An 18164-nucleotide genomic window follows, 5' to 3' on the forward strand; every position below is an offset into this window, starting at 1 on the left:
CATGACAGATGGACGTGGACAGACTACTTAAAGAGAAGCTCCCTTAACAAATTTTTAGCAAAAGGAATGACTTTCTAAGCACTTAAGCTATAAGGAAAAAAATTATAGAGGAAAACTTTTGACCCAGTAAAAAAACCTTAAGTTCTTGAACATCAAAAACAAAAGAAATTGACAAATTGGGTAAAGTAATTACAATTTTTTTTTCAGGTAAAGAATTATTATCCCTAATATCTAAATAGCTCTTTGCAAAAATAATTGGTAAATATCATACTTAAGATGACCTTCAAGCAAGTTTGTAGGTGCAAACCCTAGCAGCATGGAGGCAGAGAAGTGACATTTCATAGCAGACCCTTGAGAGGAAGAGCTGTATGGAGCACAGGGGATGTCAGGGGACTCAAGGAGAAGCACCTAGAAGGAGCCAGAAGGAATCTAATCTCTTGACTTGAAATGCCTCCCCACTGGCCGTGTCCCAAGTCAGCCCTCATCACCTCTCTCCTGGCCTCTCCCACTGCAGCGCACATGCCTGGGGAAAACCATGCAGCCGCAGGAGAGCAAGGTCCGACAGTCAGGGTCCGCACAGCTGCCAGTGAACTTAGAGTTGTCCTCAGCCCATGCTGCCTGCCCTGGCCCCCATCATTTCATGTGTGCCTGCAACCAGCCCCTACCACTACATAAGCGCCGGAAGCAGGGCCCCACGGCTGAGTGCATGCACACCACCAGCTCTGGCCACCAGCTCTGCCCTGGTCCCTACTCACTGGACCTAGAGATGCTGCTGAGGACCCTAAAAGCCCTTGCAGCCACTGCAGATGCCCCCCCACCACGTGCTTGCCAGGGACCACACAGTTATGAATGCTGTGGCTTTCAGTGGTCTGAGCTGAAGAGACATCATGCCCATACACTTGACCCTCCGCACTAGCAGATCAGGGTCACAGCCCAGTCCAGCATGCTCCCACCTGCACACAAAAGGCTTCCCTTCCTGAAGTCAGTCCATAAAATCTGAAAGAGGTGACTGTTTCTTCAAACGTGCGGACGCCTGCGTTAGGCTACTGGACAATGAATAGTCAGGGAAACATGACTCCACTGGAGAAATATGGTAAACCTCCAGTACCTGGCCCCACAGAACGGGGCATCTGTACATTTCCCCAAAACGGTTTCAAAATAATTGTTCTAAAGATGCTCAGAGAGCTACAAGAGAGCAGATAAAGGATTTAGCAACATCAGGAAAACCATACAAGAGCAAAATGAGAAGTTCAACAAAGAGAAAACGTAAAGAACCAAAACAGAAATTTTGGAGCTGAAGAACGAGTCAGTGAACTCAAAGACAGAGCAACTGAAATGATCTAATTAGAGAAGCAAAAAGAAAAGATGAATCAAAAGTAATGAATAAAGCCTGTGGGACTTAACGGGACATCGTGAAGAGATACAACGTACACATCACTGGAGTCCCAGAGGGAGCGATTAGGAGAAAGGGGTAGAAAGCTTTAGAAGGTCCCAAACATGGGGAAAGATTGTCCATCTAAGTCCATGAAGCTAATAGGTCACTGCAAAATTTCAATCCAAGGTGATCTTCTTCAAAACACATTGCAATGAAACTGCCTAAAATCAAAGGTAGAATTTTAAAAGCAGCAAGAGAAAAAAAATTTTCTCTCCTAAAAGAGTATCCCCATAAATCTAACAGCAGATTTCTCAGCAGAGACCTTGCAAGCCAGGAGAGAATGAGATGATATATTCGAAAGGCATCTACTGCACGCAGACCTGTAAAACCATCACTCAAATAAAGCCTGTGTATGCTACAGCCACCTGGTGGCCATCTCTCTATCTTTGATCAGCCCCCAAATCCTCCAGACCCCCTAAACCTCGCCACTGCATCTGTGCCAACACAGACCTGGACACCCAGGCTTTGCGTCCCCTCACTGACTAGCAGGCTCTCGGCACCTAAGCTCCCTCCACACACTGGCCCCCCAGTCATCAGCTCGCTTGCCTTGGGAAGGGGGTTTTCCAGCCTCAGCCCAGCTATACGCAAGAGGAGCGTTTCCTGCAATGCGGACTAGCAAGTTTCTGCCTTCCCTTGGGCGGCAGACACGTTCTCCAGTGAGCTCTGAACCCCAGCCTTGGGGAGGGACTCTCCTGCCAAGTTTGGTCCTTCCATTCTTCCCTAACCCGGAGATATTCCTGGACTCCTCTTGACCCTTTATAGTTACTCCTCTGTTATATTAAACTCCCCTGTTCAAGTCCTGCATGGTTTCTGTTTCCTGAATGGACCCTGCATATCTTTGGCCCTTCTCCGTTGCCACCCCAACCCCTCTACAGCTTCTGATTGATCGCCGCCCTGACTCCTCCAGCTCTCATAGGTCTTTTTGAATGGGAGGGACAGACTCTAAAGGAGGTACGTACGCTTTGCTGGTGTTGTCTCCGATCTGTCCCCTCTGCACCTGCTCACTTCACTCAGCTCCATCACCAGTCTCAGCTGGGAAGATGCTAGGAATACGGTATAAGAAGGACACCTCAGTGCTTCTCATGTACAAACAGCTCTTTCTGTTCTCTTTCAGATGACGTTCCATGTGGCTACAGACCCCAGTTTTCAAACTCATCGCTGTTACAAATTCACGAACTGTTTGAAGTTCAGGATGGCGAGTTCCCATGGCAAGTGAGTATCCAGATCTCACAGAAACACCTCTGTGGAGGCTCAATCATACATCGGTGGTGGGTTCTGACAGCTGCACACTGCTTCCCAAGAACCCTGTAAGTTTCTGCGGTGTTGTCTTAATTTATACCAGGTCTCTGCAGCATATTGTCTGGGCTGGGTAGCTTAATGGGTTTGTGTACAAGGCTTGTGAAGCCATGGGCTCTTCAGCCAGTTTGCTCCCATTGGCTTTGTACCAAAAAATGTCTGCTCTACACCTATTCTCTCCTCTTTAGTAAACCGTATCTAAAGGTTGGGTGCTAGTTGTGGCTACGCAGCCAGTACTGGAAAATCAGCACAAGGCTTCTCTTTTCCTGCCCGCCATCTGTGTAGACAACAAGCTGTATCCATTCATTGTACAAACACAGGCTGCTATGTGCTGTTCTAAGTGAGGGTGATGTGGTGGTCGACAAGGCAGTCAAGCTCCCTGTGGTCAAGGAACTCGCATTCTATTCTCCTGGATGGATTCCTTCCACTTACTTGGAGGGGATGAGACAGTCCCCTTGGGTTGATAGTCACCAGCCTGAGTTGAGACCCCTGATTCCTGCCCCTCTCATCTCCAGCCACTGTTTTTGCACTTCTCAGTGTTCAGTTGTACACTCTGCTGATTACAAATGTGTCTGTAAACAAGAAATGCAACATATTATTATAGTTTGGAGTTATTATATTCATTCTTTAGACTAGAAATGACATTGGAAAATGTCACTGTGGTCATGGGATCCAGAACATTCAACGATGTCCACCTGGAGAGAAAGCAAGTGCAGAAAATAATTATTCACAAAGATTACAAGCCACCCCGCCTGGACAGCGACCTCTCCCTGCTCCTGCTCGCCACGCCAATACAATTTACGAACTTCAAAATGCCCATCTGCCTGCAGAGGAAGGAGAGGGTCTGGGACCGCTGTTGGATGACAGAATGGGTGACGCCTCCTGCATACGGTAGGTGCCTTCCCTTCAGAACCCATAGCAAGCCCGCGTGCGGGTCCCACTGGGCCTGACAGCGTGATGCTCCGGAAGACTCAGGTCTGAGCTTTGGCCTCTCCACCCTAGCTCTGTGATTTTGAGCTGGCTCCTACACCTTCCTTGCCCGCACTTTTCCCCATCTGTAGAATGACAGTAATGCTGCCCTCAGATAAGTTCTGTGGATTAAATTAAGTGAGATTATACATGCAAGGTCCCTAGTAGAAGCCTGGAACATAGAAGACTCTCAAAACATGAGAGTGATGATCATTTTTCTGAAGCCCAGAAGCAGTGTAGAAAACCAGTTCGGATTCTTCTGTCCTGGGCTGTTTTACAGTCGCGTCTCCCCAGCTGTTCATCATCCAATGAAGCTCATGCAGGCCACCATCCTGAAATAACGCTGAGACAGATGGTCCTCAACCAAGCACAGTCATCAACTGCTCTCCTTTCCCAAGGCACCAGGCTGGCCAGACAGGGGTGGCGGGGGTGGGATGGGGAGAAGGCCAGAAGGTCCTCTAGGCTCAAGCTTGTTTCCTTCCCGCAAGATGTGCCATTTTCCTGGTTTCTCCACTGACCTGGCAGAGACGGGTTCAGAAGTGAGGCTGTTCTGAACCTCTGCACAGGGACAAATCATGGCTGTGAAGAGACGGCGGGGTCATGGAGAAGGCTCATTCCAGCTTCACCTGGCGGGGGTTGGGGTGGGGGTTGGTAAGTTGCTCCCGGAGGGAGTGAGATCCCAAAGGGGACCTGTATAAGCGGAGGTGAAGGAACCGCTTACTGGAAATACCAGAGAGGAGACTGAGCTGGGCATGGCAGGAGGTCCCCTCTGTGGCCTTCCGTCCCTGGGAGTCCGTGGTTTGCAGAGTGTTCACATGCTTCTGGCGCCTTGGCCCTGATCATTTGCGGGCCCATCCCTCTCAGTGGTTGGAGCAGTGTTCATTCTCATACTAGCTTCCTCACTTTGCCAGACCAATACGGCCACTTAAACACATACCTGCAGAAGCTGAGAGTGATGCAGATTAACCGCAGAGAATGCAGCCAGAGGGTGGACCAGCTCTCCAGGAGCATGCTTTGTGCGTGGAAAGAACCCGGCACCAAAGGCAATTGCCAGGTACTCAGCCCCTGTCTCGGTCCCATCCTCTATGGCCCCGCCCCTTCCCAGGTTCCCAGGGGGGAAGCCCCTAGCCCACACCACTAGGACCCTCTGACTCTGCCTTCTAGTTAGAGGCACTTTGATTGCTTTGCGGACTGTGCCCTCTGCCTTTTCTCATTCTCAGGGAGACAGTGGGGCACCTATGGTCTGTACCATCCATGGAAACCAGAGGCTCTTCCAAGTGGGTGTCTTCAGTTGGGGCGTAAGATCAGGCTTCAGGGGGAGGCCTGGGATGTTTGTGTCTGTGGCTCAATTTCTTCCATGGATCCGGGAAGAGACAGAAAAGGCGGGGAAAGTCTACACCACCTCGGGATCCCAGAGCAGACCCCTGCCCCGTGCCCTGCAGTGCCCCTTGTTGTTAGGCTTGGGGTCTCAGATGCTGCTGACCACCATGGCTACTGGTGATAAATCAAGGCACTGAACTTCAGACCCACACTTACTTCTTCTCCTTCTCCCTTCTCTCCTCCCATCCTTACACAAGCATACATGCAGCATCTACTATAGGTTAGTCCCTATGCCTGACCCTGGAAGATGGACGTAGACTCAACTCTCCCACATTCTCACAGTCTAAAGAAGGAAGATCAAACGGCACTAAAAAGAGATACAAGCGGTGCATGGAGGGTGGGGCTGAAATAATCTGCATTCTGCAGCAGAGAAATACTGTTTGTAAAACAATTCTTGCTGTGCCACAGAGTTTTAGAAGAGAGTGAGTGCCTGGGCATGGGACACCAAGCAGCTGTGTGACCTGGGCTGCCCACCGTCACCCAGCAAAGCACGTGGTTTGGCAGGCCAGCAGCACTCCATCTTCTGATGGAAACGTGGGATTGGGTTCAAGCAAGTTTAAGTGAGTTGATGAAACACATCCCCTTGGCCCCCATGTCACCTCTGTCTGCTGCAGTGAAGCTTCTGTTTTAGCCTGTGTTGTGACTTAACAGGAGGCCCTCTGCCAGCTGATGACAGAGGAAAAGCTCTCAGTCCTGGTTCTGCTCAGGGTTGACCTTGAATGAGGCAGTGAGGGGAAACAGCCCTGTGGGCAGAGCATGGAACAGCACACTGGACCATCTCCCTTTTACTAAGAAACAGGTGGTGTGAGAGGAAGCCTTGGGCAGTGGTGAATTTCTATCCCTTGATTTACAAACCTGTGTTTTCTGGCCATGGGAGAATCAGCACCATGCGTTAAATACTGGCTGTTAAGTTACATTATTCTTTGTGAAAGAGGACTTCGACCTCATTAGTCGTTAGATCACGGTAGGATCAGTTCAGACCCTTCAGTGAGACGTTCTTTTCCGACAGGCGTGCTGCTTCTAGGCAGGGGAGTGCTCGGTCAGCTCAGTGAATCCCACTGCCTCACTTTTGTTGTGTTATAACCAGTTGATCAGAAGTTGTGTCCAATGGGAAATCATGGGATGAAATAACGAGGCATTTAGTAAGTTGTGTGTGGTGGCGTGGCAGAAGCCTTGCGGGCAAGGCAGACACGTCCACACACAGGGTACATGCCTATCACTATGATGAAAAATCACCGCCTGCTCTGCGAGGGAAGAGGTCAAGCGTAATCATCCTTCCATGAGGTGGGTTAGGTGCCACATCACCCTCGCCAGCAGAGGATGGCCACAACAGGGTGTTTTAACGACGCGGACGCTCCTTGTGGAAATGTATTTTTCAATGCCTAATTTAACACGGTGTCATCAGGACTCACATAATGGATGGAGTTAGAGGACGGGTGAGCAGGTCACACTTACTAAATCCACTCTGACATTCCTATGCTAGACTTTGTATGCCTTCTTTTATAGTCTACAAAAGAATTCCATTTCATGTAGGCTTTTTTTTTGGTCCAGGATTTTATTGTCAGCTAAACAAACAGCCATTTCTAGCTGCTCCAGATAACTAACTTGAAGACAGATTTTTCTCTTAAGTGCACTCAGACTGATAAATTTGGCCCAATCACATTTTACTTTACCCCTCGCCTAACTGCCTTAGAATCTAAGCTCGCACATAATCCTCAGGTTTCTACAAAGACACTTTAGCAGAATGTTGCAGTTCCTTTAACGTGTGCGACATCTTCCACCTGGTCAGATCTGAACTGAAACCCTGTGAGGTCTGTTTGGATGGCTTCACTGATGGTTCCTGAGAGGTGGCAGGGGTGGGTCCTGCAGAGGGAGAACCAGCATCCCCTGGGAAAATAATTATTTCAGCTAAGTTGCTACAAAGTCTTCAAGGAAGAGATCAGCTGCTTCCAATAGGAAGGGAAGCTCCGTGAGGTTTGCAGTTTTAAAATACACTAATTCACCCAAATATATCGCAATTTTCTCAGTCACCTTCTTTCCCAATAAATCCCCTTCCAGGTACGCATCTGAAGCAGTTGTGAAGTCAAGTTACGTCGCCATCCTGCCCCCCGCAGGGCCAGCTCTGGGGCTGGGTTTTGATATACTAGATAGGCAGCGGTAGAAACTTCTCCGGCTCCTGGATGATGCCTGCGAGCTGAAACTGTAAAACCCCAGTATTGTTGTTGTTGCTTTTTTCCCCCCTGGAAGCTTTTCACTGCATTTGGTAGCAGCAGCCCTTGTACTTACCTCTCCCACCAGGAAATTTTATCACAAAACCCACTTGTTCTCCTCTAATAGGATTCCAAGAATGACAGGTAATAATTTGAGAAACTGTTTGGATGCTGCAGGCCGTGGTCTCCCAGAATCTCATTTTCCACTAGTGACGAAGTCATTATTGCCCTCAAGTCAAATCCAGCCTGATGAGAAATCTCAGATTCCCATCTTTGCAGTGTATCTCCTGAAACTAATTTCAGTACCAAATACTGTATCAGTCAGAATTCTATCAGGAAAGCAGAAAACACTCTCTGTATCTCAGGCTGAAAGGGATTTATCACACAGAGATGGATGCTGTCAGAACCATTAAAAGGGCTGGAGTACACAGACCTGGAAAAACAGCCGCTCGCTCTCAGAAGTTTAGTAAGCCTCAGGAATCGTAGGGACTCAGTGCTAATGGTTCTATTATTCTTTTCAACATTCGTGTAATGATTTGCTGAAGGATACATACCCAAAGTTAATAGCAAAACAGGGGGGGAAGGTATAGCTCAGTGGTAGAGTGCATGCTTAGCAAGCACGAGGTCCTGGGTTCAGTCCCCAGGACCTCCAATAAACAGCTACGTAAATGAACCTAATTACCCCCCCACCAAAAGGCGCAAAACACCAAATAGTAAAACTTCACAACTGTCTTTTGCTGAAGTCTGCGTGCCTGTGTACAACCACTAGGGGAAGATGATGGGAAAACAATGTCTCTCTCTGTCTTCTGCCTCCTACAACAAAACTTGCCTGGGACTCTAAATAAGTTTGCTGGGACTCTGAGAAATGTGACCAGGTTTCAGCACCTAGAATTCTAAGGAGAGTTTAGAGGGGCAGGAGGCAGGACTGAACAGCAGGATACAATCTCTAGCACATGGATACACTAAAGGCGGAAAACAGGAGTGATTTCTTCGAATAGTCGCTATGAGAATTAAATAACACTTGCAAAGTCCTCACTCAGCAGGGTATACGACATGACACGTGATTAGGGTTAAGTGCTTGGCATTTTAAGCTTTGGTTGCTGAGTGATCCATTTCAAAAGGCATCCCTCCTGAATAAGCATACTGCCCGGTTCTAGCAAAACAATCAGATGAGGAGTCAGGCTGGTGAAGGTCCCCACGAAGAAGGTCCCTGTTTCAGAAAGTCCTGGGTCACCCACAGAGCTGCTCGGGTGACCTGCTTCTTCCTTCCTGCACCCTGATTCCTGGTCCTATGCTTGGGATTAGTCAACACAGAATGACCCTGTGAAACCCTAGACACCCCGCTCTCAGCCGTAATAAAAGAAGATCCCCAGGTCTGTTCTCTTTCTCTCTCTCCCTGCAACCTTGCGGTGTGTAGCCTCCAGGACCTGCCTATTAATAAATCTTGTTCCTCTGCACTCCCTGATGGTTTTTGCTGAAGTGCATCCTGCCGTCGTAATAAGAACCACAAGGGCTGGTCCAGCCGCACCACTGGGGGAGGTGGCTGTGGGGGCTTGCGACAAGTAACATGGTCCCGGCTAGGGCCACAGGCACTCCTGGCCGACAGCACCCCTATCAATGTGCTGGGACCAACACAGCCCCATGAAAAGCCTTTCTGGGTAGCTTGCTTTCTTTATCTGCCTGAGATAAGAATGGCTCATAGCTTTCAAGTCTGTCCCTGGCAGGGAGCATTAGATGATTCTGCACAGTTACTTTCCATGTGTCCCCATTTCACCGCTACAAATCCACTGACTGTCCTTGCCCGAGTCCTGGGAGGCTTGCTCCTAAGGGCTAGTCACCTGGGGGTCCTACATGTCACTTGGCCTGTGGGAGCTACCGGCAGAGGTACAAGGCCAGACATGAGGGGGTAGGGCGGGGGGTCCTCCCAGTCCCTCCCTGTTGAGGCCACTGAGCTGCCAGCAGCAGGGTCCCTCCTTGACCCAGTTCCTGCCGGGATCTCTCCTTTGCCACTGCCAGTCCCACTGGGCCCCAGCAGCTCCACTCGCTGTGCTCGGCCCCGTGCCTGGCTGCTGCAGCCAGTTCTTGGGAGGCCTTCCTTCTTTGGGTCACTTTACAGTGCCCACAGCTCTCTGTCTCTTCATGAAAGTACCTTGATTTCAACTTTCTGAGCAGAATTCTGTTTCCTGCTGGGACCCTTCCACATTGCTCTGCTCGGGGTCATCTTCCTAAACACCCAGGGCCTGAGGTGCTAGAGCCATCAGTCTCCTTCATTTCCCTTCAGAGGGCTGGACGGAAATCCGGAAAGTCACGGCAGGGCCCAGCAGGTCAGGCCGTGGGTTAATGCTCAACTCAAGGACTCCTAGCCACCCTCTTCGTGGAAGACATGAGGACATCACCTCACAGAAGCCGATGGGCTGTCAGCAAACAGCAGCTCCCTCGTGGAGACAGGAGCCCCAGGTCCCATCCTGCACCCCGGTCCCAAGTGGAACCAGCAGAACCGGGGTCGAGTCTCTGTAGCCTTGTGCTCAGCTACTCCGAGCAGCCTGCACCAGGAAAGAATCAGGGCACAGCTGAAACCCAAAAGGGAGCGGAAACGGCTAAGCTCCACGGGGAACAATGTCTATTTCTTAATCCGTCTCCTGCCCCAAATAGCTCCGCTCTCCTCCCCCACTGGTGTTTACGTGTGTTTCTTTCCCTGACAGCAGATGCCAGCAGGCCTTCAACTGGGTCACAGAGGGTGGGGGTGAGCCCACCAGGCCCCCAGGCCACATCCTCCCCTGACCTCAGGCCCCAGGCTCTGGGCCTGGAGTGCCCAGAGCCCAGAGCCTGGGAGGCCCGCTGCCCTCCAGGGGATCCCAGCAGGGTCCCTGCTGCCCAGAACCACAGTGAGGGAACGAGTGGGGAGCCTCTGTCTGGCCTGCGAGTGGGCAGAGAGACTGCGCTGGGCGGTGTGCAGCTCCCCCCCCCACCACCGCCCTTTCATCCCCTCCCCCTGCAGCCCGGCCTGAGTCCTCTTGGGGGCCCCTGTCTCCCAGGGCAGCCGGGGAGCCCCACGCCCTGCTGCTTCCCCTGGAAACAGGGCCCCAACCAGGGCTCCCGACACCCACAGGGTGGGGGGACAGAGGTGGTGTAGAGGGTAGTGTGTAAATTACAGAGTCAGAAAAAACCCGATTTCAAATCCCAGCCTCCTGGGGCCCAGGGAGGGAAGCGCTCGCCCAGAACAACCCAGCTGGGAAGTGGCAGAGCGCGGGCCACAGGGACTGCTGCACGTCCCCAGCCACATGTCTGCCCCTCACCTCCCGACCTCCCGCCCCTCCTCCTTCCCAGGACCCCTGCTGGTCCCCAGCCCTGATGGTCCTTTCTCTCCACAGGTTCTGTCGGAGCACGGCTTCGGCCCGATCACCACGGACATCCGGGAGGGCCAGGCTTTCTACTACGCGGAGGATTACCACCAGCAGTACCTGAGCAAGAACCCTGATGGCTACTGCGGCCTCGGGGGCACCGGGGTGGCCTGTCCGCTGGGTATTTGTTATGGACCCAGAATTCACACGTTGGAGCCTAGCCATTTGTTGTTGGGGCCACTAAGGAAGAAATGAAGGTTAAATGAGGTCATAAGGGTGGGGCCCTGATCCTACAGGATTACTGTCCTTACAAGAAGGCACAGCTGAGGGGTCTCTCTCCCACCTGACGCCACACCGAGAACGTAGCCACCTGCAAAGCTAGAAGCGGCTCCTCACCAGGACTGGATAAGCCGTCCTGGACTTGCAGCCTCCAGTACTAAGAGAGAACACAGGCCCGCTGTGGACGCCCACCCGCCCATGGTGGTTTGACTCGGCAGGCCTGAGCAGTCTAAGCCAGAGTTAAAAGAGGAGTTTCTCTCCTCCTGAAACGTCCTTGAGGTCACAACAAAAAACACTTTCAACAAAGCAGGCAATTCTTTTGGGGCTTGCAGTGAAGTTTTGAAATGTACAAATCACAAAGTCTGGTTTTTGAGAAGTAATTTAAACTCAGTAAATAACTAACCTTTTTACAATGTATGGGTCTATGAATTCTGACAAGTGCGAACGGCTGTGTGACCACCCCCACAATCAAGACATAGAACCTTTCCACCACCCCAGGAAGTTCCCCGGAGCGCCATGGGGACCCAGCCCCTTCCCCAAGCCCAGCCCCAGGCAACAACTGAGTGCTCTCCGGGCCGTCTGTGCGTCATAACAGAAGGTGGCAGTTGTGTCCAGCTTATTCAGCTCAGCATAAGGCATCCGTGTCATGGCAGGTGCCTGTGGTCTGCTCCGTTTTATCACTGAGGACGACTGCTGATGTCTGGCCGGACCACCTGATAGACGTGTAGAGTGTGAGCTTTTAGCACTTACAAATAAAGACACCATAAACACTGTGTACAGGTCTTGGGGTGGACATACGTCTTCATGCAATGGTGCTTCCACCACTGTATCACCTGACTGGTTTGGACCAGCAGACACGTCAGACCCCGTCTCCTAACGACTTCAGCTCTTTTGTCCTGAAGCATCAGTGAATCTGAGATGTCCCGAACTGCAGGAGCCCAACTGGTGTGGAGTCCGCCCACTCCGCTGCCTCTGCCTCCCAGTTCCACAGCAACCTGCACATCCCAGAGGATGGGCTCATGGAGGTGATCAGGCCCTGGATCCAGGATGCCACCTGGCTGCCTTGCCTGGACTCTTCTGGCTCCACCCAGTGCCCTATTGTGACCTGGGCAGGCAGGCTGGGCTGAGAGACAGCAGGCATGGAGAGCGAAGCCCTGCCTCGGTCCCTCAGAACTGACTATGTGCAGTTTCACCCAAAGCCCCTCCAGCGGCTTCAGTAAAGACCGGGGACAATGACAGGGTGGAGGGACGGAAGAGCAGTGCTTCTGCTGCTGGTCGCCCTGCTGCTGCCCTGGCCTCACAGCGGCCTGCCACGTAGGTCTCTTGGGGTGTTCTCAGGTCTGTGCCTCTCCAGGGCGCTCGCTCCTTGGTGGGCAGGAGAATCGCCTGGGGAGCTTGTTCAGAAAGTCAAGTTCTGGGATGCTGGTTCTGTAGTTCTCGGGACTGGAGGGACTACACTTTCAGTAAGGCGCCCGTGGTGACGCTGGTGCTGGGGCCCCTGGCACCAGTTGTTTGAGGTTGTTGCTCCCCAAACGTCCCCAACTTCAAAGTTACACGTGGACAAGTCTGGTGTGTGTGTGTGTGTGCGCACGCTTAACATCTATGTTAGGTACCAGAGATTTCCCAAGTAAATGGCCAGTGTAAATAAACCCTTTGAAAGGGGTAACCAGCTGTCCAGCTGGAGGCGCCAACGAGCCTTGTCTTGCAGCTTTAAGGCCATGTGTGATCCCTGCTGCTTTCTCTTTGAAAATACTCTGAAGGATCCTGTGGAGACTAGCTGGTCGAATGCAAAACCATAAATAGTATAACTGTAACGAAGGCAGCATCTTAACACCTACTATGGATTCATCTCCCTGGGTCTGGAGAACTTACAGAGATTCATGTTATGCTGTCAGTCTCTTGATTGACAGGTATCCAACCTCTACCGCGTGCTGGGAGTGGTTTTAGGAAAGAGATGCTTTATGACCAAGGACGACATATTCATTTCCTACCCTTAACGCAGTTTTACTCCCTAGCGAGGGGAAGGAAGTATTAAACATTCAAAGGAGTACCATCTGGCAGGCGCACAGGGAGGAGCTCAGAGATAGGAAGGAGCAGGGCGCTTCTGGGGAGCTGAAAGGCCAGGGAAGTCAGAGGAGAGAAACCCAAAGGCAATGATCAGCGGTGGCCATGGTGGTGACTGGTAGTGGTGGCGATGCGCACTGGTGGCAACAAAATGTGTGGGGATGAGTGCTGGGCTTGATGGTGACATGTGGTGGGGACAGCTGTGGCGGGGGGGTTGTGTCATGGCAGGGGTGTGTGGTGACGGGGCTGTGTGGTGGTGGGCATGTTGGCTTGGTGACGTGTGGTGTGGGAACCACATGGGCGGTGGTGATGCGTGGTGGAGAGTTGGTTTGAATAGATATACCTTTTAAATGATGCACTTCTGTGAACATTTTTGAATGTCATTGCCTTTCCTCCCCATTTATAAATATGGTGAACACTTAGAAGGCAGTTTGCCCAGTGGTCATGGAAACAGGCTCTGAAGCCAACTGCCTCTGTTCAAATCTTAGCTCCATCGTTTATCAGCTGTTGGCCTTGGCCAGATGTCCTAACCTTAAAGTTGCCTTCATTGTCTTCTCTTTAAAATTTCTGCTACCTCATGGGGTTTTGTACAAGAATTAAATTAATTAATTTAGACAAAACAGAATGGTGCCTGGCAAATAGTAAGCACCCAACATTTTAGATCCGATGATGTTTATTTTTCTCATTGCTCAGATGTTTGAAAGCCATCAGAAGATGTTAAAACAATCCTATCACGTAGGAAATGCCAAAATTTTTACTTCTCTCAAGGTGTGACTGGGATGATGTTTAGGGATGAAATTGAGTGAAAGACGGTGCTACTAATCTCCGTAGGAAGTGCAGGGAAACCAGTTAGGAAAGGAGGAGCTGGTCAATTTCCCTTGGGTTTCCTTCCTGGGGGACAGTAGCAGGACCCAGCCCCAGGGCTTGGGGCTGTGTGCCGTTCACCCCCAGGCCCTCAGAGAGGGACAGTCATGGTGAAGGCAGGAGCTGTTGCCCCTCCAGAAGCACAGTCTCACAGTTGGAAAATTGGAGGGCCCTCGGTAGGCATGGAGGGCGTCATTTTTGTTTGCTGGGCCCCCCACCAGGTATTAACCTGGCTAAGCCACTGCTGTCTGCCTGCTGCGGGGTGAGGAGGCAGGGGCATCATACTCGAATTTCTTCCAAGCCAATCAACCTTGACTGTTGGGCCCTCGGTCTCCCCTCCCTCTTCCTTCTTTCTGTTCTTAGTGAAATGCGGCCAGAGAATCAGAAGCAATCCCAGGAAGTTAGAACCTTTGGAGATCATAGGTGGGGCGCCTGCAGACATTAGAGATTTCCCATGGCAGGTGAGTATCTTTCACAAAAGCAAACATCTCTGTGGAGGATCGATCCTCAGTGAGTGGTGGATTCTCACTGCATCCCATTGCTTCAAAGGCAAAACTAAGTAAGTGTCGCAGACAGAATTTTTCCTTTGCAAACTAGTCGTGGTAGAATATTTGCCTCTACTCGTTCATCAACCATAAAACAAAACACCAGGAGGTATACGCCTGGATGGTTACGGATCACGCTTCGTGGGCGGAGAGGAGCTGCTCCCCTCCTGCGCTGGGGCCCAGCCCACGGTGTGGGGCCGGAACTGCAGAACGGACCTTGGATTGCTCAGCAGTTTGCTAAGTGCGCGTAGTCCTGGTGAGAACGTCGGGAGAGTCCTTCCCGAAGCACTTGCTCCGAGAGAGAGTGAGCTGACATTGACTACGGAGCTGGGGGCCCCTAGGGGGATTAGGCCCCCGAGGGCAGGGCACCAGGCCTGGCTGTGTGGCAGAAGGTGCTGTCTGCGTCCCAGCCCACGAAATAGCAAACTTCCCAGGTGCCTGTAAGATAGCCAGTCTGGCTTTTCTTGCACATCAAGGTCCAGTCCCTCAATTACTCATGCACAGCGTGGCTTCCCAGGCATTTGTTGATGAAATTTACAGGTGTATTTGCCCAAGTAAGAGGCCGTCAGGCCGGCTGGCCGGAGGGCAGGACTGGCGCTACGGGTCTGGCTCCTCCTGCTCGGCTCTGTGCCAAGTGCACGGCCCCAGATGCCCTCTGTCCCCCAGCTCTCAGGATGACAGTCTCAGACGGTGCAGACATTTCCTCCCAAGGAGCACTTTTCATCACTTTTTTCCCTCTTTCTTTTGTTTTGGAATCAGAGCTGCCTTGAAGGTCATATATGGTGAAGAAAATCTTAATGGCATGGAGAACTTAACAAAGGTCAAAGTGAGCAGGCTTATTACTCATCCTAATTTTGACCAGTGGCTCTTCAATAATGACATCGCTTTGCTCTTGCTTAAGTCCCCTCTTAACTTGGGTGCCGAGAAGGTACCCATCTGCCTTTCAGAGGTCACAGACCTAGGCAGATGGAGAAACTGCTGGGTGACCGGATGGGGCGTGACTGGTGAGTTACCACAGCCCAACCCCGGGGGTTGGGGGGATGGGGGTGGGACCCTGGCTGCGGCTGACAATGAGAAGCTCTTCACGGAGGGGCTCTTCTGGGCTTAGGCAGCCTGCCTCGTGGGTCTGGGGACTCCTAGTTCTCATTTAAGGTCCCTGATGAAACATTTTCTCAGTTCACGTGGGAGCCGTCTCTCCTGGGCTTTCCTGGGCTCCTGCAGCAAGTTCTATGTCCATATTGTGGAGCAGGGCCTCAGGGGAAGCCCAGGCAGAAGTGTTCAGAGTCTGAAGGGTGACTAAGAGGAGTTCTGAGGACATACCAGTGGGTGAAACGGCCTGGGCTCCAGGGAGCCCAAGCTGGTATTCGCCAGAGCAGTTCTTGTTCCAATGGGTGGGGCCAGTTCTGCTCCCTTGTGATCAAAGCTTCTGTGGCTAGAATATTTGAAAACCACAGATCCAGACCAAAAAGGAGGGGATAAACTGAATATGAATTTGTCCTTCGAGGGTCCGCGTGTAACCTACTTCTGCCACTCTGCCCAGCCACCCCACATGGTGGTGTCCGTTTGTCTTCCTTCCTGGTAAATGTGACTTCTCCCATAACCAGCAGGGCAGGGACAAGCATGCTCCCTGCTGTGCTGCTCATCCCAAGAGGCACTCAGATGGCTCTGCATTGATTCCCACGTGGTCCTAAAGCTCAGAGCCACGTTAGAACCCCTCCTTGGGAACTGCCCTTAGAAGCTTTTCATGAGCTTCAGAAAAAGGCCATCTTCTTCACTGAGAGTCCCTCATGCTTCATTGACCTCAGTCACTGAAGCTCCTCCGTGATCCAGGCAGGTTCCAGGCTCTGGGGACGCAGCAACTGACAAAGAGGAAAATATCTGTATCTTGGGGAGTGAACATTCGAGGAGCTGGGTTCACCTACAGCCCATACATAGGCAGCGAACTCCTCAAGGGCCCTGACACTGTCAAGCCCATCTTTTTGTGCCACTAACCCCAGGACACAACTTGTCATTGTGGGTTCTCTTTACAACCTTACGGATTTGAACAAAACACCTTTTTAGGACCTAGCTGGGACCCAGCACCTTCTGCATGGTGAGAAGATAGTTCCCTGAGGCTGACATCCAGTAGGGACCCAGTCCTGGGGAGCTCTTGGTTCAGAAGGAGACCCCTCTTGACCCCTCCCCACCCAGTCCAAATGTGGGCTGTTCCCCGGGCCATAGGGCAGCTCCCTTGTCTTGGAGGTGAAAAGATAGGATGTGGGTGGGTGCTTGACCTCAACCCAAAGGGACCATGTTGAGATCCTCACTCTCCACATCTGCTTCCTCTCCGGGGCAGCTCCTCGCCAAAATACGGATACAGTGCTACAGAAGGTCAAAATCCAGCTGGTCAACTGGGAAACGTGCTCCAACATCATGCCAGTGCTCACCAAGAACATGCTGTGTGCTGGGGACTTTCAAGGAGGGAAGGACGCCTGCCAGGTAATGCAGCTTCTCCTCGGCTTGGAGAGGGGCTTCCCCAGAAAGCTGGCCAGCATTGGCAGCATAACCCTCCCCCCTTTCTCCTGTGGATCAGAGGTGGAGCAAAACAGCAGAAACATGGTCTCTCACGGAGCCCGGAAGTCCAAAGCCAAGGCATTGGCAGGGCTCTGCTCCCTCTGGAGGCTCCGGGGGGAGGATCCTTCCTTGCCTTGTCTGGCTTCTGGTGGCTGCTGGTCACCCTGGGTGTTCCTTAGTTTGTGGATGCATCGCCCCAGTCTCTGCCTTCATCCTTCCACAGCCTTCTACCCTGTGTGTATATCTCCTCTGCTTTCTCTTCTTATAAGGATATCAGTCATTGGATTAGGGCCCATTCTAATCCAGCAGGACGTCATCTTAATTTAATGAATTACACCTGCACAGACCTTATTTTCAAATTAGGTCGCATCCTGAGTTCCGGGTGGACGTGAATCTGGGAGGGATGCTGTTCAGTCCAGTTCAGATGCTCTGCAACCCCAGGGAGGCTGTGCAGGGTAGCGGTTGGGGTGCAGACTCCCTCAGCTCCCCTCCCGGCTCCTCTGCTCGCTGCCTGGACTTCCCTCTGTGTCTGCGCCATTTCAGATGTCCTCATCTGTAAAATGGGAATACTAAGAGTCCTTCCGGGACTGTTGTGAGGATAAAGTCAGTCCATGCACTAAGGCATTTAGAAGCGCACAGAGCAGAGGAGGGTCGTGGTGCGCATCATAAGTACCGTTTCCTCCGCCGCCATCTCTTAGTCCGTTCAGTGCACAGTAGCATCCAAAGTGCCTCCACAAACACCTCCCAGGGTTGGGGACTAGCCCTAGGAGGCAGGCCTGTTTCAGATGGGGAAAATGAGGACCAGGAAAGCTGACAGCCTTGCGGAGGACACACTCCAGCAAGGTAATTACAGGCCCAGAGTTCCAACCGAGGCAGGCTGGCTTCAGGGGTGGGAGCTCAGGAGGAACAAGGCTTCAAATCCAGTGGCCCCGCCTGGCCACGCCCAGATTTGCCTGGTTCAACAGCCACAGAGATGCCGGAGCTACCACTGAGCACAGGCTGGCGTGTATCGGGGCCAGGCACCGTGCGCTACAGGTGCCATTTCATTCCCTCCGCACAAGCAGTCCTGCAGGAGAGGGACAATTTTTATCGCCAGCAGAAAAACGAGACTTAGAATGCTAAAACAACAACAACAAAAATTCACATTCTCTTAACTAAGTGTTCACCCTGGGATTTGAACCAAGGTCTGTTTGGCTCTGGAAATTTAAGTTCGTGACTGTACATCTTT

The 18164-nt window shown here is 51.7% G+C and overlaps 1 protein-coding gene across 1 annotated transcript; it reads left to right on the forward strand.

Annotated features, from left to right (window-relative positions):
• Nucleotides 1-2627: 2627 nt before the first annotated feature.
• PRSS51 (serine protease 51) lies at nucleotides 2628-5217 on the forward strand. Its single transcript, XM_045504917.1, has 4 exons — nucleotides 2628-2647; nucleotides 3363-3622; nucleotides 4612-4754; nucleotides 4921-5217. The coding sequence occupies exons 1-4, from the start codon at nucleotides 2628-2630 to the stop codon at nucleotides 5215-5217; spliced, it is 720 nt and encodes a 239-aa protein (XP_045360873.1).
• The last annotated feature ends 12947 nt before the right edge of the window (nucleotides 5218-18164 follow it).

The sequence above is a fragment of the Camelus bactrianus genome, chromosome 31 (genome assembly GCF_048773025.1).
Source record: "Camelus bactrianus isolate YW-2024 breed Bactrian camel chromosome 31, ASM4877302v1, whole genome shotgun sequence".
Classification (NCBI taxonomy): Eukaryota; Metazoa; Chordata; class Mammalia; order Artiodactyla; family Camelidae; genus Camelus; species Camelus bactrianus.

Coding starts and splice junctions, on each gene's coding strand:
- PRSS51 (XM_045504917.1), top strand. CDS start 2,628: ATGGCGAGTTCCCATGGCAA. Junction 2,648..3,362: donor ATGGCGAGTTCCCATGGCAA/GTGAGTATCCAG, acceptor TTCATTCTTTAG/ACTAGAAATGACATTGGAAA. Junction 3,623..4,611: donor GGTGACGCCTCCTGCATACG/GTAGGTGCCTTC, acceptor TCACTTTGCCAG/ACCAATACGGCCACTTAAAC.